The following is a 24,074-nucleotide window of genomic DNA, read 5'->3' on the forward strand; positions in this document are numbered from 1 at the left end:
AGGGGGAAAAGGATCTTCAGTAGAATGTTGAGGGTGGCATTTTCTTGGCTATGAGGAATAAATGCACAGAAAAGCAATTCTTGTATGTCTGGGAAACTAAAGCTCTAACGAGAAGCAGAAACTCAGACCAGCAATATGCCTCTGGTACTAACCCTGTCTCCGGTTTCTGGTTTGATGAGTTACAGTCTACCTTGCTGACTTGGCTTCTCTCTCAACCAGATGATGAATCACCTCTTCTGGGAAGAATCGCGATCCCTTGCAGCTACCCCCACCCCGCTGTGCGGTTGAGTCCTTCCCTTTGGAGTTCCTGTCACACAGAAACACGCATTAGGCACTCATATCACTGTATACGCACTTGGTCCCCCACCAGACTGAGTACCTCGTGGTCAGAAAATGACTCACTCATCTTTAGAACTACAACTTGCAGCCTACTGCCCGACTGCTAGCATGGATTTACTAAGTGTTTGCAGAATTCGTCCAGAACCACTTTCTGGAGCAAGTTAGTTGTCCATACATTGCCAGTTATGTGTGTTTTTCTGTTTGGTTCATTGGTTAGTTTTGGGTTTTTTGCTTGTTTACAAATAAGATTGTATTGCTAGTTTTGTTTAAAAATCAGCTTTAATTTTTTTAAAGTTATTGAAGTAACATGGGTTTGGCACATTATATAGGTTTCAGGACTACAGCATTATAGTTGGACATCTGTACACACTACATTATGATCTCCACCAAAAGTCCACTTTCTGTCTGGCCAGTAGTGTATTTTTTAATGATGTAGAACAAATGTTGCTAACTCAAGCTCTAGTTCAACTGTGACCTCAGAAATATGCTCACTAGTATAGGGAAATCTTTCTGTAGGCCCCAGGGGTGGTTTTAATACTTCTGTGGTCCTAGGATTTTGATGCATTCAATGTTAACTAAAATGACCAGGCCATTAGTTTAAAGAATTCCCAGGTACAGATAATTGGTATTTGATCTGTTAATTTAAAAAGGAATGAAAGTCATGTGTTTTGTGTGTGTGTGTGTCTACCTTGCCAAAGTGTCTCACATGTGGAGTTGTACCAAGCAACCCCCCCAAAAAAAATTCCTTTTACTTTTTATTATATTTACTTGTGTGGTGATTTTAGAGAAACAGTGACTGATAGGTATATATTAGTCTACTGGGGGAAAAAATGACCCATCTTCCCAACCAAAGATCAGACAGAGCCTTTGTTGACATGGAAAAGGCTGCAAAGATGGGGCTAGACAATTAAGGAGAATGACTGGACCTTGCTGGCTCGCACTGCAGTGAGTTTGAGTCCCACATAAGCTGCTGGGATGTGCAGGGTCTTTGCTCCCTTTGGGCAAGGGAGAGAAGGTTCCCTGACTTTGCAAAAAAAAAAAAAAAAAATGAGTAATGGCGCTACCAGAACAGGGTCCTAGTGCAATGATGTTGGTAAGGCAGAGCTGCTGAGCGCTGAGCTGCCGCCCTTCAATGCTGCCACTTGGGCTCCCTGCCTTTATCACTACTCTAGCAATTTCTTTCACCTCTCCTGGCCTTGCCTTCCTCATCTTTAGAACGGTGAGTTAAAGAGAACAATACCCAAACCATCATATATAGCAAGGATGAAAATTACTGAAAGTACTTAGAGTAATACCTGCCGTTGGTAAACTAACACTATGCTTCAATAGGCTTGTATTCCTGTGTGCGCCTGCTTGCACATATCTGCTTCTTCCCCTGCATCATTCTCCAGTTCCCGGCCTTTCCTAAACACAGCCTCATCTGGGGAGCTTCAAAGACTAATCCCTGCTTTTGCCATATTTAGAAGCAGTAATCCAAGCCCTTTACAGCTCTCTCCTTATCGCCACAATTTTTCTACTCATATTGGGGTAACATTCCCCCGAATGGAAGATTGAGAAAGTAAATGCAAAGAAAGGCCAAGTGGAGGCTGCTGCTTGTGGGGCTCACAGCTGTGCCCTTGCACCCCGTCCTCTTGGATAGGGTTAGAACCTGGCTGTTGGACAAAGGGGAGCAGAGGGTCCCAAGAAGTCAGATGGGTATCAGGGAACACTTCAGTGGTTCATTTTGTCCTTTTGTTCCAGGGTAAAATACTGATCTGGATAATAAACATGTTCTAAAGTGTTAAAAACAGCAGGCAGAATTTTGTGGCTCTCATCTCACAAGCTCCTGCCTGCACAGATTACCTACTGTACCATGGATTCAGATGTCCAGGGTTATTTCAAGTGAGACAGGGTAGTGTTGGGATAAAAGCGATTTCTTAGGCACTTTTGAGATAATTCTCAGAGTGGCTGCTATAAAGCCAGCAGCCTCCCTTACCCTTTCTGCTCTCTGATGCCGCATTGTAGCCGAGGAAGTTAGGGATTTCATTTTACCTAGCATGGGCGAGAGGGGCATTCGAAGAATCAGGATGGCTCCTTGGTACTGGGACTGGCATCCCCACCATGGAAGCTGGTGAGGGGAACCATGACCATTGTTTAAAGTCCTTCAGAGTCTCTGCCTGCCCCAGAGAGCCATGCAAGGCAATCTGGAGCAAAGTATGTGGTGGAACAGTCATTTAAGCAGTACCAATCTCCTTCTACCCTGACCTAATCCACTGGGATAGGGATGAATTCTACCAGAAGGGATTCAGGCTGGACCTTTCAAAACACAGCCAGCCAGCCAGCTATCCAGTTAATCTGTAATAGTTACCTGGACTCTGTGCTGAGTTACAAATTTATAAAAGGAGTCAGATAATAGACACATGGGCTTACTGTGATGACAGACCCAAGGGCTACAGGCTAGAGAGGTGAGACGTCGAAAAAGTAGCTGCTAACTTCTCTACTGTAGGCACTTATTTCACAAAGTATTTGAGGTCTGGCCATTGAAGCAACCTCAGAGGGGCTTTGTTGTTGTTGTTGTTGTTGTTGTTCTTCTTCTTCTTCTTCTTTGTGTGTGTGTGTGTGTGTGTGTGTGTGTGTGTGTGTGTGAGATTAGGGCTTTCCTGGGGGTCTGAAGTGGGAAGGCCATGGAAGAGAGACTTATTAAAAAACCCAGCAACCCAGAAAGGTTAAGGAATTTGTCTGATGACACACAGCTTCTCAGTAGCAAACCTTATCTTGAAGGGAAAGGATTATACATGTAAGCGGAGGCAAAGAGGAGCCCACATGGCACAGCAGACCTCTCCTGACCTGCCTGCTGCTCCCCGCAGCAATGTACTTTGGTCAGTCTGCCTGTTCTGTTTCCCACTCTGTCTCTGGTGAATCCTCTCACCCCCTGCACCTCTGGCCTGTACCCCAGCTCTGGTATGCATAAATAAATAAATCTTTTAAAAGAAAAAAAAAAAGATTCCTTTCTATATAAAAAAAAATTATCCTCTTATCTAGGGTTTCCAGTGTTTCCCAAGCTTGTATAATGTGCATGTACTCCTTTTTTTAATAAGGGGGGGAAGATGTTTATTGGGGGGGAAACAACCACCACCAAAAAAAAAGAAAGAAAAGGGCAGAGAAGCCATTGGAAGAGTCCTAGGAGAGCAGAGGTAGAGATGGAGTCTAGGGAAGAGAAAACAGGCAGTGTTGGGAAAGACGGATGAGGGAGCTGAGAGCAGGGGTGGGCGCTGATGTTAAGGAGATGAGCACAGGCTGCTAGTGGTGAGGGGGGAGCCGGGGGAGCCCACGTAAAGTATAGAGTGGGAGAATAGGACCCTCTAGGAGAGATTTGAGAAGAACATTTGCAGGGGCTTGGAGACTGAATGTGTTGGGGGCTGGAAGGAGAAAGAAACAAAACTGATGCCAAGGTTTCCAAGATGGGAAATGGATGGTGCCACTGGCAGGAATAAAGAAATGAAGAAGAACTGGACCAAGTAGCTGGAAGGATTACTGGGCTTTGGAATGCATTGCCACTGGGTGGTGTCTTTCTCTGAACCTTTGCCCTCCATGTGAGAAAACTTGCAGGGAGCAGAGGAAAGATATACACAACTGTTGAATCTCAAGCCAGTAATCATCTGCTAAGTTCTCTACTGTAGGCATTTATGTCGCAAAGTACTTGAGGTCTGGCCATTGAAACAACCTCAGAAGGGCTTTGTTGTTCTTCTTCTTCTTCTTCTTTGTGTGTATGTTTGTGTGTGTGTGTGTGTATGTGTGTGAGAGAGAGAGAGAGAAAGGTAGAGAGAAAGGGGGGAGGGGAGAGAGAGACAGAGAAAGAGAGAGAGAGAGATTAAGGCTTTCCTGGGTGTCTGACAAGGCTAGGCAGACACCATGTCGCTACAACTGTATCCTTCCCACACTAAGCCAAGTCAGAAGGGCTTCTGGGTTCTTCTCTTTTAAGGTCTTTTTCTGAGCCAAATCAAAATAACCCTCTTGTGAAAAATCAGTTTCCCTGGAAATTACAGTAGGGTTCTAAGCAACAAGTAGTACTTAGGAAGCTCTGACTAAAAAAGCTACTGTTTGAAGAAGTTGTTGAAATAGCAAGTCATTTAGGAAAGTAAACACCAGGGACCTGATGCCATCTTGGGGCTGTGACAGCTGTTCTGTCCTCATCAACTGTGACGCTTGATGCTTGTTGTGAGTTCTTACTATTATAGGACCTCATAGGAACCCTTTGCAGACTTTGAAAGGGGAGAATAATCAAAGACTGGACATAATTTCTTTTCCCTGTTTAGAGTATGGAAGACACTGAACACCCAACAACAGAACCCAGAGAAAAAGCCACTTGCCAGTCACTTGGGCATCTTGACTGTCAACTACAAAATAAGCTGGTCTCAATACAAGTAGAGATTTCCAATGTGGAAATTTATCAAGTGTAAGGCAGCCCCACTTCTCCATGGCTTCGATTTCTTTGGTTTACAGTTACCTGCGATAAACCACGGTTCCAAAATGCTATATATACAATAAGGTATTTTGCGAGAGGTGGGGAGAGATTCTACATATACATAACATTTATTACAGTGTATTACAATGGTTCTATTTTACTAGTAGTTATTGTTAATCTCCTACTGTACCTAATTTATAAATTAAGCTCTATCATACGTATGTATGTCTAGGAAAAGAACATAGTGACTTAGGACTAGTGGTGGTTTCCAGCATCCACTGGGGGTCTTGGGATATATCCCCCAAGGTTAAGGGAGACTGCTGTATTCCCTTTTTGTCCATAGCTATTTTTCTTGAAAAGCCTTTCGTGATTGAATCCTACTGTGAACTCCTCAGAGCTTTGGCTATTTCTCATGACCCTGTGGACGCCTGCTTCTGAAACTCAGGTATACACACAAATGGCCTGACCATCTTGTCTGATTCCCGGAGGGGTAGGGGTGTCTAGGAATCTTCATTACTAACAAGTTCAAGTTGGTGATGATGCTGTTTGCAGATCAAATTTTAAGTGGCATAGTTATAGAAAATTCTTGAAGAACCAGATCCAAATCCCCAAATGGCACTATAATTATCTCTTAATTTTATTTTTTTAATAAAGATTTATTCATTTATGCTTACAAGAACTGGGGTCCAGGCCAGAGGTGTGTGTGTGGGGGGGGCGATAAGAGGACTCACCAGAGACAGAGTGGGGAACAGAACAGGCAGATTGACTGAAATACACTGCTGAGGGGAGCAGTGGACGAGTCAGGAGAAGTCTGCCATGTGGGTTGCTCCCTGTCCAGCTGGGGGGATCGAACTCATGCTGCAGTGGCTGCAGATTGCTTCATAGGTTGGCCTTAACCTCTTGCGCCACCAGGAAGGCCCATTATCTCTTAATTTTAATAAAAGGGAATGAATGTCTCTTGCATTTGTTATGTCAATAGAACAAGTGCTATGTGTAAACTGCTATTCTCAGTTTCGTGTGTGTACAGGGAAAGGAAATGTTCCCGAAATTTGATCCATGTACTGTTTTAATATGGAAATCTCATGCCAAAACCCAAGCAAGTCTTAGGGAACTTCTCCCCAGCAAGTCTTAGGGAACTGGATGTTAGTAGTTGTCTGTCTTGGGCCACAGTGTCAGGTTAGAAAGGTGAGTGCCCTCTGGAAATTATTTTGACCTTGTCATCTAAGGCCACTGATGTCCAGATAGCACCAGGAACTATGGGAAGGGTGGGAAAAGGGATGCATGAAGTTGGTCAGTCTGTCAATGCCAGCTCTCCCCCAACAGACCCAGAACCAGGCTCTTAGTTCCCTTGGTGGGGGACTTGTTGGAACTACTCCTTCACCTCGATGTTAAGGACTGTTGTCAAGCACAAAAGGGTTCTTTCCAAAAACTAATCTGTTTTTGGTGATCTTGTATGTGCCAGAGAATATGAAAGTAGTCATTTTTATAAAATGCCTGAAAAGTCTAGTAATTATTGTTCCAGACAAGTCTCTCTTTCTCTTATTTTGTCTAACTTGGAAAGAGAAAGGTCCATCAGGAGCTGTGTGGCCCAGGTTGGCTCCAGGTCGCCTGGGGCTGAAGAAGCCCTGTTCCTTCTCCAGAAGCATCTTAACCTACGGAACAAGAACACCCCAGACACTAACCTCTGGTGGGAGAAATGTTTGCGTTCCCAGGGACTTGCATTTTATGGTTTGGGAGAGGCAGCGAACAGTGGGGCACAGAGGTGGGTTTTGTTTTTTTGTTTTTTTACTTCTAAACAGTAAATGAAGTATGACTGTAATCTCTTCACTGAGCTCATGGAAAAACTCAAGTCACTGAATGTTAGTTTTATAGATGAGGGAAGTTTTACAGCTAGATCACCTGACTTGCTCAAAGCCCATAAATCTTTGGGAGACGGGAGAGCTGGCCCAGGAAGACTAGGATCCCTGGCTCTTATACCCAAGGGGCAGCTTCCTAGAAATGGGTGCGGGGATGCTCTGGGCCAGGAACACATAAGACCTGAGTGTGTATCCCTTTGAACACTTGCGGTGCCCTCGGCCACGTGGTGATATGGCACAGAGAAATGTTTTGTTTTCAATCAAGGAAATGATCATTTTCAGATGAATACATCTACAGTTGCTAAACTATTTTCAGTGACCTCTTGTTTATAGAGCAATTACTGGGCAGAAGCAAGCAACTCGTTTATTGGCTCCTTTATGTGAATTATATAATCTATCATTGAGTCCTTTGAGATGGGTGTTAGCATCATCTCTGTGAGATAAGTAGCACTTGAGTCTCAGAGGGAGTGAACAGCTTGCCAAGGCCACATGCAGTTTATAAGTAACAGGACTGAGATTTTGAAGCCAGGTCATCTCATCCTTTCATCTCTTACCTTTCTGGTCAGGGCCACCCAATTTTTTTTTTTTAGATTTATTTATTTATGCGTACAAGATCTGGGGTACAGGCCAGAGATGTGGGGGGCGAGAGGATCCACCAGAGACAGTGTGGGGAACAGAACAGGCAGATCGACCGAAGTACACTGCTGAGGGGAGCAGCGGGCGAGTCAGGAGAGGTCTGCCCTGGCTGGCAGGGAATTGAACTCTGTACTGCAGAGACTGCAGAGAGCTTCAGAGGTTGCGTCTTAACCTCTTGCGCCACCAGGGAGGCCCCACCCCAATTTTATAAAGAGATGTTTTGTTGTGTGTGTGTGTGTGTTTTAATAGATCAGACTAGTCATTCCACAGAAGCTGCTGTGTGCTCAAACCTCAGCTCTGGCCAATGCAGCCTCTCCTGTTCATGATCTTAGTGGCCACCTATAGTGATGAGTGGGGCCATTGCCAAAGACTCCACTCTTTGCAAAACCACCGGCTGAGCAGAAAGTCACTCGATAGGATTATTTTTAATTATGAAAATTATGGGTATAGTTCTTCCTAGCCCAGCCTCTGGATTTTATTCCAGGGGCTCCAAGGGGCTAGAGGAGAATAATAATCATCACAATGAGGACAAGAGATTTATAAATAAAGTGCAGCTAAATCCCAAGATCCCAAACATGGACTCTAATGCAGTGGGAAGAGGCATTCCCCTCTCTTAGAAAGTTGTTTTCAGGAAAGTCTATGAGCCCCATGTAGAACAGAGATGGGCAAAGGAAACATTTCCTCCAGAGTGGCAGATGTCCCCAGGACTGGGACTGCCCCTCACACAGAGGGGTGTGAATTTCCTGCCTCTCCCTTCTGGGTGGTGGGGAGAGGAGATGGGAGAGATACCAAGGAGGGAGTTGGCTCTTACCAAGGTCAAAGACACCCCATAACACCCCTGGTCTTCAATGCAGAAGATACAGCTGGGATTAGAATGTTCCAGAAAACTTTCTATAACCCTGTGGCCTTTGGTGTCCTGAGGACCAACCATAGAGAGTTCGACCATGACTTGAACTCTCTGCCCCACTGGGCCGGGATGGGTTTCCCTGGGCCTCTGTGCCTTCAGGACTCCCTCCCTCTCTGCCTGCTCCTCAGCCTCTCCAGTGGGTGCTCCACAGGGTTCTCCCTGACATCCTCGCCTCCCTTCCCCTCACCAGTCCTCCTTCTCTCCTGCTCCCAAGACAGCTGGCCCAGCCCATTATATTAGCCACCGCCTGCTAGTGGTGGTCACTGAGATCTGCATCTCCAGCCCTTATGCCTGCAGACCTTTGAAGGCAGCTCCCTCCTGGACTTCACCACCTGGAAATGCAGGTTGCTTGACCTGGAGTCCTGGCTACTCCTCCCTCTGCCTTACCCTCCATGCCCAAGCACTTTCCAAGTCTAGTCAACGCTCCCTCCCCACCGCTTCTTCTACCACTCCCCCAAACCAGGGCCTATGACTTGTGACTTTTACTCCCTGGGTCCCTGCCCCTCCTCCAGCCCCCCCACCCTGACTCCCATCTGCTCTGCTCCAGGCCATCTCCTTGTTCCCCTCTCCTCCTCTCTTTGGTGATCCTTCTTTTTCCCTTGACATTGGCCTCCTCTGTTCTGTCTCTTTTTCCATCACTTTTCTGACCTGTCCCAGCCTCTCTGGACTTTGTCTTGCCCTGGCTTCCACCCTGAATCTCCCCTTCCCTTCACAGACATGCTTGAAAGAACCGTCTACACTGCACTCATGTCTCTACTGCCCTTGTCCCCCCCAGCCTGCCATAATCTGGCTTCAGCCTTGCTCTCTGCAGCCAAGTCCCCAGTGTCTCCCTGTTTCTGAGCCAGTGGACGGATGCTCTTTGGATCTGCCAGGTCCCCTCCTGTTCTCCTGTCAGCATGCCTCCCTTGCAGCTGACCTTTGCCATGCCTCTCTCCATCATCTGTCATCAGCCACCTCTCACTCCATGTGCCCTCCCCAAAGAAGCCCCCCTCCCACTGCTTCAGCTCCCTGCAGGCTGATGACTCCCACATCGCAACCTCCATCCTCGACTCCTCACCAGAGCTACCTACCTTACACCCAGCTGCCCATGCCACATTCCACCTGCACAAATCACCAGCCCTCACACTCAGTGTGTTCCAAGCCACCGACCCTCTCCTGACAAACCTCAGCTCCCTGTAGGTCCCTCATCCCGAAAGTGGAACAACCATCCACCTGTGCCCACGCCAGTAGCACCCTAGTCCTCCCAGCTCCTTGTCACTAAGCACAGCCGCCAAGCTCTGATGAGTCTGTTACCTCCTCAACACCCTGGGGTTTGCCGCTGCTGCTCATGCTACTCCACTACCGTTGGGTAAACTCTCACCTGGCTCCCTTCTGGCCACGTGATCTTCCTGCCTCCAGCTTTGCCTTATTTCATTTTATCTGATCCTCTCAGAGCCAGACTGACACTGTTCTGGTCATTTGTTTCCCCATCACCTGCAGGATTCTTAGCTTGGTCCTGGGCCCTGTCACACACCTTCCCTCCCTTCCTAGACCCACCTCCCCAGGCTTCAGGCAACCAGACCACCTGAGTTCCCTCAATGCACCCCTCATTTTGCCTGGCTAAAGGCACTTTTGCCTCCTTCTCACCTCTCAGGCCTAAGAGCATATGTCCCTCCTTTCAGGCCATGTGCCTCCTCTGATCCCCAAGGCCCCAGCTTCCCCTCTTCATGGCACACTGGTGACTGGCCCATAGATCTCTCGTGTGAGCCTTTTCATAAAGGCTGTGGTTCTCCTTCACTCATCCACCCTGGCCTCCCTGGCACTGGATGCCAGTAGCTGATGGGTGATTAATAGGTGTGAGCTTGAGTGAATCTTCCTGTCCCTCCCATGTGACTATTGTGTACTCTCTCCACCGCTCCTCCAGGGCAGGAATCAGGAATCTTGTCTCTTTGCAGCATCTGTCCTGCCAGTAGGGTGCAGAGATGTTTACTGAGTAACAACAAATGTGGACCAAGGTGACAGGCCTGCCCTCCTCCCTGGTTTCCAAGAGTAACTTGGAGTCTAACAAAACCTGCCCTACATTCTTGGAGACTCCTGTCAATCATAAGATTTACCCCCTTTTATTTTTCTATTAGCAAGCCTGGATGAAGGAGGGGGTGCTCCTGGAGGGCAGAGGTTAGGGATGGGATTGTGTTGTGGGAGTCAGCCTTACCTCCCCTCCAGCGGCATTTCATAGCCTCAAGACCAGTGAGGGATCTTGGGGCACCAGCCCAAAGGAGCTAAGTTTCTGGAAAGCTTCCAGTACATCTGCCCCTCACCCCCAGTCTCTCCTGTAGGACCCTGAGCCCTTCTTGCACGGGAGCCTGCGGGTAGGGGAGCGGGGAGGGAGGAGACAGAGGAGGCTGGGAAGCGGGACAGCGAGGGAGCGCGCGGGGCGCAGCCGGGACGGGACGGGAGGCGGGGGCGGCGAGGCGCTGGGCTGCCCGCCCTCTGCGCCTAGGCTGGCTTCCCCGCCCCTCCCGCCCCTCGCCGCCGCTCCCGCCCGCTCGCCGCTTACTTAACCTGGCCCTGCGGCCCTGGCGCGCTCACTTCGCCGCCACCACTCGCCTGCGGGTCGCTGGCTCCCACGCCGTTGTCCGCTCACTCCATGGCCCTCCTCGTGCGGCTGCTGCCCCTGGCCTTGTCCCTGGCCCTGGGGCCCGGTGCCAGCCTGGCGGGACCCGCCAGGTCACCCTACCAACTGGTGCTGCAGCACAGCCGGCTCCGGGGCCGGCAGCACGGGTAAGCCTGTCCGCCTGCGTGGGGTGGCGGAGGGAGGGGCGGTCGCTGCGGTCATCGACGCAGACTGGACTCAGGACAAAGCCCGAAGGAAATGTGGGCAGCGTGGGGTGCTTGGAGGGACCAGCCCTGCACCAGGTTGGGGGGAGGGAGGTGGAAGATAGAGCTAAAGTTAGCAATAGAGGCTTCTTGGAGGAAGAGTGTGAGAGTGGCAGTGACCTCCACACACTCACGCCAAGAGCAGGAGATGAACCAGGGCTTTCGGTTCTCCTCCCAGCCGATAAGAGGAAGGGGACTTGGCAACTCTCTGCCCAGAATCTCCTAGGAAAGTTGGTCAGGGCAGAGAGGAAGCCCACTGAGCAGTGTACATCGAAGCCCTGCCAGGTCCTCATCCTGACACCTCAGGGGACTCAAGATGGCAGCATCCAAAGCCCCCAGGGAATTGTTCACCTGGCCAGGCCCTGTAGCCACCACCTGGTACCAGGCAGTGCTCTCTGGGATGGCAAAGGCAATGTGGCATCTCCTCTCCTGCCAGATGAAAGTCCGGAGAATTGCCTGGCCTCACACACTTGGCACAGATGGGGAAACTGAGTCTGGAGCGGACACCCACCTTCCCACGATCCTGCAGTATACACTGGAGCCAAGATTAAACTCTACCTTAAGACAACATCTGTGTTTGTAAATGTGGAGCATTATCTTTCCTGATACTCCTTTGAAAGATGGAGGATGTATAGATTTTTAGGCAGCAAAGCCAGGCAGAGAGTATGACCTGGTAAGGACCCTGGCGCAAACCCAGGCAGAGGTGGGCACTATTTCTACATCCCAAATGCTACCATCTGCTTCCACACATAGCCAGGCTGTGCTACAGCTCCAGCCTACCTGCTTGCCCACACCCCTAGGTAAAACTGTATGTGGGTGGAGTCATATAGCTGCTGGCATTCATATCCAGGTAGTGCCCAGACTGCTGTATGTCTGGAGAGATCTGTACTCAGATCAGAACTCACTGTTAGGGGGATTAGAGTTGACTTCATAGGACTTTACAGTTCTTGACGCCCCACCCCCAGAAATACTCCCTCAAGAGGAGTGATCATCCTTGTTCCCTCTACCTGAGGCCTCGGGATCTCACCTGGACTTTCAGGTGCGCAGAGCAGCAGGGAAAGGGACCTGGGGGGGGGGGGGGGAAGTCTGGCCACTGCAGAGGGATATTGAGCCAGGTCAGACCAAAGTCTCAGTTCCTTCCCTAAAAGAGAAGAGCATCAGAACATGACCTAGACCCTTAGGGGACTGGGAGAATCCCCTATGACTTAGGCTGTGGTTACAAAAGGGTGAGGGGTCACATCAAAAGGCGAGGGGGGATGGGAGGCATCAGAGTCAAAAGGGAAACACGTGGCATTTGTGCTCGCTCTGCTCAGCTCACCTCTGTACTGTACTCTGCCTTTCTTTCCAATGGAACATATTTGGGTGCCACAGCCTTCCCAGGAGGTTTCTGTGCCCTTGTATCTTAGCCACGAAGTCAGGAGGGGACCCCTGTAGTGTGCTTGGCAGCATCTCCAACCAGAATGGTGTCTGCACACCACAGTGAAGTTGCCCCATAGGAGTTGATGGGGTTCCACCAGGAACCATCTCTTGAGCAAACCTTCCCTTCTGAACCCAAAGAATACGCAGGCCAGTAAGAAAATAGGGCATTTTTAAAATGCACGTACTCTATTATGATTATTCATGATGCTTTTTATTATTCATGTAAGATATTGGATTTCCACCCTCCCCAACACCCGTTCAGTGCCCCTGTTGGGGAAGCCTCTTGATTTGCTTCTGACAGTACAGTCGGAAAGACCTGCAGTGACCCATGCCGGGCTAAGGCATCACACTTGCCCCCCTGCCCTCGTAAAATCTGCACGCACAACTGATAAACTGACAAACGGTTGAGGCGGGGCTGCATTTACTGTGATCTAACAGTCCCTGAAAACATCACAGGGCCGCCTGGCGGGCATATGGGTGTGGCACCCTGTGTAAAATGGGTAACTTTGTCCAAGCTCCAACCCTTCATTCAAAGTGAGAATGGGTGAGAATGGGTGGAAGGGAAGGGGAATCTCTGCTGTTTTGAGGACGTGCTCCCAGATGTGAAGGAGGAGATGAGCATGCCCTACTCCCTGCAGCCTCGGTCACCATCACCATCTCCGCTTTGCTTCCATCTTTAGCGCAGCTCTGCAGCTTCTGGATGCAGTGGCTTACTTAGTCCAGACACAGAAAGCTGTTGGACAAGTCATGACTGTGGCACACTCTCTTGACTCCCAGCTCTGTCTGTGTAACTATAGGTAGGAGGGAAAAAATAATACCAAGAGAGAAGTAAAAATGCATCATACTTCCAAATAGCAACAACCAAAACTGGACAAAGTTCCTGAAGCACTTGATTTTCAAATCCAGGTTGAACAGCAAAGCTATTGTGCTTGAGGCAGAAGGCCCAGGAAGGACCTGTTCACTTCAGTTAAACCTCAGCATAAATTTCCTATCTGTAATGCCTATGCCTCCTGGGTTACACAATCTGATCTTCCCACCCCTTACCCCTTCCTCTGTTCCTGTCTCAAAGGGCCACAGCCATTCAGATACTCTGCTGAGGAATGCTGGAGTCACATCCACAAAAGACTCACTAAAGCTTCGCCAAACGCCTACACAACATGCCAAGGGATTCATCGACAGTAATTGCTTCCTCCTTGGTTAGATAGAATAACCGCGGAGATTGTACAGTAGTGAACAGCACCTAGGACTGGAGCGTGACCAGTGGGACTCTCCAGGGGTTATTTGGAGTTTGTTATAACTTGCGAATCCCACACAGCAAACAGAGAAGCAGGGTAGCTTCTGATAGAATCCTCTGGAGGCTTCCAGAACCTGGTCAGACACAGAAAGAAGGGGACATGACTGTCATCGCTGCCGGCCTACGGTTTCCTCTCAGCATTTTAACTTCCCTTGCCCTCAGGTTCTTATACCACCTCACTAATATTTACTGTGCCTCTTTGACCCACTCACCTTTGCCTACTGAACCACAAACTGGACATGTGGTAGAAGAGACAAGACAGGGAAATAACTGACTGAAAATTTGAGAGTTAACTGAGTTCCCGTAGTCCAGGTGATGGGAAGAGAGGCGTAGCTCTCACTGCACCATCAGTGTCTTCCTGAGTAGTGCCATCCACATCAAATGGTGGCTGTGATTACATTTTTAAAGTCCCAGAGGAACTGATAGTAAGGAATGATGCTTGGAGTTCCTGAGTCCATTGGAAGCCCTCCGGCTCAGCTTTGCTCCCCTCTGACTTGTGCTTCAGCAGATGAACTACATGTCCTGCTCCGGGAAGTGGCCCTCCCGGCTCACCACTCAACTCAGCGGCATCCTCTCTCCGGGCATTCCTGTGGAGCTCCTGCCACCACCTGGCCTGAGCATGGTTTGGGTCAAGACTTGATACACTAGAATAAGATACATAAAATCAAAATCCTGCTGCTCTGGGAAAGACTTCTCAACAGAACCCCAAGATGTTTGCACTTAGATTTTCCACAATGTTCCTGAGCTGGGTGGTCCTTGAGAATCCCACACAATATTTTCAACCAGTTCATTCCACCTTGACCCAGTGCTAGGCCCCATCTCAAACATACAAAAAAGAACCAGCCAGAGCATCTACCCTAAGTTATAGGATTCTGTTGGATCCCAGCCTGAAAATAGGTGCTACACCCCACATCAGAGGAGGGACAGAAGAGTGTAATCTGGGGCACTGGAGGATGGCTGTCTGGGAGAAGTGGGAATCAAGCTGGGCCTAAGTAATGAACAACTCTGAGTTTAGTGGGTGAGCATCTCATCCCAGGAGGGCACCTCTGTGGGCTGCCTTTGGGACCCCAGATTCAATCTCCCCTCACTACATGCAGCAGGCCCAGTGGTGTGCACTAAGATGCCAGATTAAAGCCTGTGGAAGTGGGGGTACAGAGCAAGGCTTTGACCGCTCTCAAAGCTGCTCTGCTAGCCAGACACACCGCTTTGACTTCACTAGCTTTCTCAGTTGGTAACATGCGATCTGAAAAGTGTCAAGATGCTTTTATTTAAATTTTAAGGTGCATTTGTATTTAGCAAATGTTCATGACCGAGAAGGCCACGTAACATGAAATTCTGGCAATGCTTTGACAGCTTTTAATTTCGGAGGAATGTTGATGGGGTATTGATGGAAATCTGGGTCAGGAAGGCCAAAGTTTATGCAAGAATGAAATGACTGTGTCTTCTTCGTGTTGAGAATCTGTTCTAATGACCCACGTGGGTCCATATGGTGGAAAGGACGTGGAGACAGGGCAGACATGCTGACCATCTTGCTAACACTGCCCTTTGATTTCAGCCCCAATGTGTGTGCTGTGCAGAAGCTCATTGGCACCAACAAGAAGTACTTCACCAACTGTAAGCAGTGGTACCAGAGGAAAATCTGTGGCAAATCAACGTGAGTATCTGTAGCCGCCCAAGGCTGCCAGCCACCACAGAGGCCGTGCTGTGTGCATGGAGGCTGCAGGTGCCTGCAGGCCTGTGCTGGCCGTGGCTGGCCTCTGAAAGGCCAGGCTGCTATGGGAGCCATGAAAATGCATGTGCAAGCATGTCAGGGAATTGTGAATGGGGACTAATGTTTTTAGTAAACTGGGCAAATTTGTTTTGCGTTGTAAAGCCTCTGACATGAATTGTATACATTTTCAGGGCTGATTTAAGAATACACAAAGCATAAAGTGTGTGTCTGTGTCTGTGTCTGTCTGTCTGCCTGCCTGTCTAGTGCTTAATCCTCACTAAACGACAGAAATACTCAGTGGAGAAGCCACCAGCTTTTGATTCTGAAAACCCGTTTGTGATTTATGCTAAGTAACAACACCTTTGCTCTGTAATCTTAAGGTCAAACTTCCCCAGATCACCACAAAGACTGAGCTTGCCTAGAAATACGCACTTTATGAGACCGCATAGTGTATTAAGAGCTTAGAGCCACATTCCTGATTCAGATCCCGGCTCTGCCACTTACCTGCACAGGTTGCTTCATTGGAAACCTCCTTTGCCTTATCTGTAAAATGGTAAAAACAATAGGCTGGACTGAATGGAGTAATGCACATGAGAAGCTGAATATGGTATCTGGCACGTGGAGTGCTCGGCAAACACCACCTTCTAAATTTGTAAGTCTAGACCAGTAAAAAGAGTGAGTGCCAGTGGGGCGTGGAGCAGTGTGGCTGTAATAGGGCTTGTCGGTGCCTCAGCATGGCGGGAGGCGGCATTCACCTAGACTTCCCTGCTGCCTGGTGGAAGCAGGGTGGCCTGCATGTTCCAACAGAATTCTGGGGAAACCTAATCTGTTTTGGCAGCAACCCTCAATAGATCTCCAAGCTGGCTCTCTCCTACAGACAGGAAGATGTGCTGTGCAAAGCCTCCAGAACCACTTGTGAGGGCGTGGCCTTCCTCTGATCTGCATAATAGGAGGATTAGAAGTCACTATCTTAAACACTTTACCATGGCAGGGATTTTTAAATCTTTTGTTTGTAACATTGCAGACAACTCCTCTAACTTTGTAACCAAATGAAGGAGGGAAAATGCCCTTTCTTTAAAATGTACATGGAAATAAATATCCCAATTTGTGACCCTGACTCAGTGAAACCATTATTAGTCCCAGTTTGAATGGAAGGGATTAGGACTCAGTGTAGAACAGACCAGCAGCTCCCTGGGAACCTGTGGAGGCAGGTCCATGACAGCTGGCTCCCCACTTAACCCAGCCCAGCCTCAAAGCCAAAGACTAGCGAGCTAAGAGGACACGCTCCCAGATTCAGTGAACAAAATGAAGACATAATTTTCGCTGCAGTGGACAAAAAGAGGTTATGCAAATTCTGTGCCGTACATCCTTCCTCAGGGCTAAGTTTAAAAAAATAATTTTAATACTCTCTGGTTTTCTCCCTGTACATTTATTATCTACTCAAATAAAACTAATGAATTCTTTACTTAAACATAGAGCGAGGCCGCAAATAATTGTGTTCGGTGGCCAACGCACAGATATCAAGCAAGCAGCTCTACCACAGCTCAGAGATCTGGCTTTCCAAGGGCTCCCCACGTTTAGTAGTTCAGGATTCCCTACAAATTGGATGGCCATGTGGCAGCATTGTCCACGGTATTTCTGGAAGATTCTGTATTGAAGAAGTTGCCCAACTAAAGTTAATTTGGTTCTGCAACCTTTACTCTCTCTGTGCTAGGACAAGGCACGGGCAGCACAGCTGTGTGTTGGCAGAATATTCTTGATGACCCAGTGTTCCCGTGTTCCCCTGGGTAGGTTTGGCTTTGAGTGTGGTGCCATGATGGTGTGTTTCCCCCACCCCAACACACGCACAAACCCCACGCCTATAAGCCAGGGACTCGGAAAGGAATAGATGAGTGTAGACCGGGGTGGAGCAGAGCCAGTGGCCAGCCCCAGCCATTGACCTGGTCTTCAGTGTGGCTGGTACTTTGGGCAGCTTCAAAAAGAGGAAACGAGGCTAGGAAAATATGAGTGGATGGAAAACTTCATGGTCCAGGACAGGGGGATCCCTTCCTGGAACATCTCATGCAGTGTCAGGAAGGTGGTGCTGACTTGGGAGAGTGCCAGAGAACTCTGGGAAGGAAAGGGGAAGCGGTTGGAGGCATCTCTCTGTCCCTGAGAGAGCTGAGAGACAGCAGCTCGCAGTTCACTTGTGTGACCCGGGTGGGAGCTGCCAAGAGTTAAATATCCTGGGTGGTCAGGAAGGGCAGGGGAGAAAGCTGTGCTGGCTGGAGTTGACATCATCTCTGAAAATGGTCTCCAGGTGCATTTATTTGGGTGCAGACCAGATGGGGAAATGTGGAGCACAGTGGCAGTCGGAGCAGACAGTGCGTCTCAGCATGGGGCCAGCTCAGGCATGGCGGTTTTCTCAGTAAGACTCCAGAGAAGAGGCCGCCTGTGGTGAAAAAAAGAAAGGGAGCAAACTGTCTTGGGGGAGGGGGAGACCAAGTCACCAAGGGGCCTATGGGCCGGAGACCTAAAGAAGGAGAATTTGAGCTTGAAAGCAGACTAGCAGCACCAAGCACAGGATGGTGGGGAAGGACTTTGCAGTGTCAAGGGACCCAGGTTCCTGGCACCATGCAGAGCTGTGAGGCCTAGGGGACTTGGCCTCCATTAGAGAGGGAGGAAGGGAGGACGGGAGGGCGGGCCCAGCACACTCAGCACTCCTATCAAGCTGGCTACATTGTCTTCACACAATAGTTCTGCATTTCCAAAAAGAGAAGATCTGGAGTCTTTGGTGCTATTTGTCAAACCTGACTTACAGATTTTATTACAGGAAGTGGTTGCCAGCAGGACCCCATTTAATGACTGGAGCGAATTTTATTGCTTGGAAATTCACTTTAACTTTTATTTCAGATCCTAAAGAGCACCGGAGTGACACAATAGCTAATCAAACAAAGGAGTTGGTAGGAAGACAGCTTCCTACTCTGCAATTTCAGGCCCTGGTTTGATCAGTATCCATAAAAATATTGACGTGCAGTGACTTGAGCAATGGTGCAGGAAACTGTGGTCAGGCCTTCTTGCTGCCTTTCCACAGGCTTCTTTTGTGTGGGCCCTGGTGAGGAGACCTATTTAACAGCCAACTCAGAGCTGACATCATGGGGATGCCATAGTCACAGTAGGAGCTCAGACATCATAAACGTGGCACTGGGAGGGCCAAGATGCTAACTGGCAGGGGTGACAGCTGCCCGTGCATTTCAAACGTGTGTCTCTCTCTGGAAGTGGTTTCACAAACAACACATTTCACAAGTGCAATAACCATTCTCTGGAGCCAAGATGAGCTGGCAGGACACACCCCTCTCTAGTAGCAAGCCTTGCTTTGCCCTAGGGCTGAGATACTAGTACTTCCTCAGCTTTGTGTTAAAGCTTAAAGATTAAACTTTTACTCAGACCAGCTGCTGTATGGTCCTGCTTTTCCACCAGCTGGCAGTGCTATTTCCAGTCCATCTTATTCTGGTTAGGGGCCCAAAGATACCTGTAATGAAGTTGAGGAAGAGACACCCCCTCACACACACACACACCTTTCCTGTGTCCCACAGCTTTGATCCCAAGAGGAAAAGGAAGAAGACAGTGAGAAGAAGCTCTTAGGGAAGCCAGACAACCCAGGCCCTCACCCGCACCTCCTCGCCTATTTCAGATTCCTTGTGTAGCCAGCTGGGACCCCCTGGATAACCTGCTCCCAATTACCTCATGTTGACATTCACCAAGGGTTCACAAAACACCTCTGTCAGGCAGTCCTTTCTGAAAGTTCTGTCCCATTGTATCCCAGGGAGGGCAGTTTACCTGACAAAGATTTTGTTCTGTATTTGCATGAACCCATGTGTCATCTGGGGCAAGACCCTCTGGTAAGCACAGTAATGATTGTCCCTAAAGATGTCCACATCCTAATCTCTGAACCTATAAGTATGTTACCTTATGTAGAATGAGAGACTTTGCAGATACTATTAAGTTAAGAATCATGAGATGGGGAGGTTATTCCTGGATTATCTGGAATGTAAATGTAACCAGAAAGGGCATTAAGCAGCTCTCCAGACCACCTGTAACTGTGCTCTTTCACCTTTTCCTAATAAACCTGTCCATTTAAAATGTTAAATAAGAAAGAAAGAGCATTAGAAGAAGGAGGCAGTGGAGGTTGAAGAAACAGAGGTGACCAGAAAACCTGGTCATGTGGCCACAAGCCAAGGCAGGCAAGCAGAAACCCTAGAAGCTGCCTAAGGCAAAGATTGGGATCTCCCCTAAAGCCCCTAAAAGTAATGTGGTCTTTGATTTTAGCCTGAGGCCAATATTTACTCTGACATCCATAATTATAAGATAATAAAGGTATTGTTTTAATTCAATAAATTTCTAATAATCTGTTACAACAAAGGAAGTTCATACAGACCCCATCTATTGAGCTAGATGTGTTACGGAGGATTTATTTATTACAATGTGATGTGCTCAGTGGTCTCAGGCAGAACATTGTTCTCATGGAGTTGTTAATCTAACTTCGGTTTTAAAGTTTATCCTTGGAATATTTATTTATTTAATACCTGGAGTTTTGGGGTTTTTTTTAAAAAAAAAGAATTATTTATTTATTTATGCATTCAAGAACTGGGGTACATGCCAGAGGTGTGCAGGGTGAAAAGATTCACCAGAGACAGAGTGGGAAATAGAACAGGCAGATGGACTGAAATACACCGCCTAGGGGAGCAGCGGGCGAGTAAGGAGAGGTCTGCTGGGCCATATGGGTTGTTCCCTGGCCATCCGGGGATTGAACTCTTGCTGCAGAGGCTGCGGATTGCTGCATAGTGCTGTGCTTAACCCCTTGCGCCATCAGGGAGGCCCCAATACCTGGAGTTTTTAAAGCAGAGGTTCAACAACTGACCGAGCGTTCAGCAAACATCAGCATCTGTTAAGTACTTGGAAGCACATTCAGTCTCACAGTCACCCTATAAGATCAATATGATTTTTAGCCCATTTACAGTTGGGGATACAGAAGCACAGAAAGCCTCAGCAGCCTGCTCTAAGTCTTCCCGTCAAAGTCAGAATCTTGAGGTCCAGCTATTGTACTCTGTTGCCGCCAGGCAGAATCAGCCCTACAGCTAATGTCAGTGACATGAGGAGACCCATGAGTGAGCAGCCCTATAGAGCCTGTAGCACCTGGGTGAACTGCCCCAAATATTTCCTCTCTTTCTTTAGCCCTAAAACCTGTGGGTCCCAGGCACAAGGCCTCCTCACGGTCAGCAGAGGCCCTTTGGCTCAGAATCCTACTTTCTTCAGGTTTTTCACCCTATTCTGGTAGCCATTCTTACCTCCTGCTGCAAGGGGACTCTCCCAAACCCCTGGTCAGATGAAGGGCATGGGCACTGAGGAGACACAGCATCCAGGAGCCCTCCCCCCCGAAAATGCCCTCTTACCACACAAGTAGATTCACCAAAAAAAAAAAAAAATCTATGTACATTTCTAAAGACTGTCTTCATTGCTAGCCAAGCTGGAACCTGCTGAATGGGCGTGATGGGGTTTTGGATGGTTGGCAACTGGTTAAAGCATTCTTTTTCACCAGGGAAATTGAGACTTTGATTTTCTGTTGGGAGGCAAAAGAAATCCCAACTGTCTGCAAGTCCAGAGCACAGAAAATGAGCCCCTTCAGGCCAGCAGTCTGTGCACCAGGTCGAATGTCTAGACGATACAGGTCTGTGTTTGCTCTGTGATTCACTTGGAAACCCCGACACGGATTAGTTTACCTGCTGTCCCAGGAATCCGGCTCTCAGGATCTACTCCTTGCCCCTCCTACCTGAGAGTCTAGTTCACCCCTAGGCCTTTTCAGCTAGAGCAGACGGCTCAAACCTGGAAGCGCGCTGGGGGAGATGGACAGGTTTGCCTTAATATATTAACTTATTGGAGAATTTTTTTTTAAAAAAAAAAGAAGTCCCGTTTATTTTATTTATTTATTTATTTATTTATTAACATTTATTTATTCATTTATTTATTTATTTATGCAAGCACTGGGTACAGTCAGAAGCGCGGGAGGGTGAGAGAAGTCACCAGAGCCAGAGCAGGGAACAAAACAGGCAGAAGGACCAAAGTACACTGCTGAGGGGAGCAGCCGGCGGCAGGAGAGGTCTACGTGCCATGTGGGACCCTCCTCCAGTGGCCGGGGAGCAGCCGGTGATCGAACCGGTGCTGCAGAGGCTACGGGCAGCTTCGCAACCCAGCGCTCAACCGCTGGGCCACCGGGGAGGCCCTATTGGAGAATCATTTTGAGGAAAATAGCAATGCTTCTCCTTATCTGATCAGGAGCAAAACAGTAAAGGAGAATGGAGGAGAGCTTCCCAAATATCTGCTCAGAGACCTTGAAGCAACACTCTCTTTTTCCCTCTCCCTCCATCCCTGGCCCCTTCAGTGCACTTCTAAATAGAGCTCCTTCCTCATTTTCTTCTCAAATTCTTCTGACCAGGGAAGGCAGAACAAGGAAAGGATTGCCCTAAAGGATGTGCTTTTTCTGACCTATGGTTTCTACTTTTGTTTCTGTGTCAGGTTAAGGAGAAGCCAGAAGCCTTTAACAGAATAGATTTTACTGATGAGACTCCAGTCACAGGTCTCCAGATTGTGCAGGGAATACAAGGACCTGGGGAGACCTGTGTCACTGTGATTGCCCGTGCCCCAGCCCTGTCTCCCCATAGTCCGTGTGTTCTGCCCAGGGCCAGAGCCTCAGAATGGTGCGCTGGGCCAGGAACAGAGCTGCTAGTTCAGAAAGGCTTGGTTAGGATTGTCTCTGTGGGCTGTCTTCTTAGTCTTCCATTTTCGGTTGCCATCTGCTTCTCTGTGGCCAGACAAGCCCGTCCTGGGAAGGGCTGGTGTTGGAAGTTAGGAGCAGGGAAACTGCCAGCTGTGTGCCCATCTCAACCCCTGGACTACTGTACTTAGGCTGAGAGAAGCTTATACCCACGCAGGATGGCAGGAACCCAGACTGTGGACAGAGGACGTAAAAGGAGGAGGGGATTAGGAGAAGGTCTCCTGGCAGAGAGCCACACGTGGTGCCCCAGGGAAGAGCCTTCAGCTAGGGGTCTGAGCTCCTGTGAGCAGCATCCTCTGCGTGAGCAGCATGTGAGCAGCGTCCTCTCCTGTGAGCAGCATGCCTCTGCGTCCAGCCACTGTGGGACACGGGTGCAGAAAGGCCACCTTGAAAGGCACCAAGAGTGCTGACAAGAGTTAGCTCTGATCACACTGGAGAGACCCACGTGTTCTCTCCTTGTAAAGACTTCCATATCAGTCCACTTTCCGCCAAGTGCATGTGTTGTCAAAATTCATGGAAAGGGGATTGGATTTGATGAAATATATAAGGAGACTCTTAAGACACTTCTACCCTACTGTGGTCTTAAGAAACTCCTCTCCTCAGAGGCCTGCAGCTGATTCCATCCTCAGTCCCTCTGCTCTAAGGTACCTCTACGCTAAGCCTTTTCTGCTTAGATCTGTCCTGCTCCCCAGTCCCTCAACCCTCCATATCTCCTGTGTCACCTTCACAGACACACACACATACAGCCACAGGAACTGGCAAGTTCACATATGGGGAGCTTGATTTTATTTTTTTTTTCAGAGAAATCCTAAATCCTAATGAGTTCACCAAAGCTGGTGAGCACTTTCCTGTTTTTTTTCTGGGATGGAAGTCAAAAACTGACACCCTGGGAGAAGAGTCTTTGACCAGTGTGACCGGGGGCTCTAAGGCACGAATTGTGCAGCATCCCTGTGCACAGGGGTCCCCAGAGATAAGAAAGGCTTTGAGGCAGAAACCCATCCTCCAACTATGCTTCTTGAGCTTCATGGAATGTCATTCAGCTACTTTTGGGAAGAAATTAGGCTTTGAGAGACTTGACCTAATCCCTCTTTCTCTACTCCAGCCACAGAGCCCTGGCATTTATCAGGGAAAGTCTGGAGTCCTTTGCAGGGGTGTCACCTGGTCCTGTGGGTTCTAGGCTGTGGGGTCTCCCTGGTTTTAGCTAGAAGCTGGCGGGCATACTCCCTCCTCTTTGAATGAGTACTGTTGTGTACCTTCGCACTAATTCCACTCCTGGAGTTGTGAGTTTGTGAGTATATAATTGGAAGGAAGCTTAGACATCATCTAGTCTAACGTCACCCCATTTTATAGATCAACATACTGAGATCCAGAGAGAGAAAAACGGGCTTTCAGAGTCATTCTGCTACTTCCTGATGGTTCACAAGCCAGGTCTCCTGATTCTAGTACTGTTTCTCTTACTCTGTGCTGCCTTTGAAAGGTCATGAATCAATTACATCTCGCTTTACTTGTAGAAGATGACTTTAGTTTCCAAAGATAAAACTGTCAATCGGTCAAGGTCAGTCCTGAGACGACCAAGCTGTGTAACCCCTGTTAAGTGCAGGGATGGAAAGCAGAAAGGAGTAGGATGGGAGAAGGACTGGGGAGGGGTGCAGGGGAGGAAGGCAGGTGGGTAGAGAGAGCAGGACAGGGAGGAGTTTGCACAGCTTGTTACTTCTCAGTGACATTTCCAGAGGGGAACCCATTTCTGGAAAAGAGACACCTGTAGTTCCTTGGAAGCCTTAAAACCGCAGCTAATCCATCT

General features: G+C 48.5%; 1 protein-coding gene across 1 annotated transcript in view; it reads left to right on the forward strand.

Moving 5' to 3' along the window:
- Positions 1-10,791: 10,791 nt before the first annotated feature.
- The window catches only part of TGFBI (transforming growth factor beta induced), a gene marked incomplete at its 3' end in the record, with an annotated part of 31,127 nt that continues 17,844 nt past the window's right edge, over positions 10,792-24,074 (forward strand). The window contains exons 1-2 of the mRNA XM_084252358.1: positions 10,792-10,942; positions 15,307-15,405. Of these exons, the coding sequence (XP_084108484.1) occupies positions 10,809-10,942; positions 15,307-15,405 (233 nt within the window). The 5' untranslated portion in view covers positions 10,792-10,808. The remainder of the gene's footprint in view (positions 10,943-15,306; positions 15,406-24,074) is intronic.

Source organism: Talpa europaea, assembly GCF_964194135.1.
Source record: "Talpa europaea genome assembly, chromosome: 13".
Taxonomy (NCBI): Eukaryota; Metazoa; Chordata; class Mammalia; order Eulipotyphla; family Talpidae; genus Talpa; species Talpa europaea.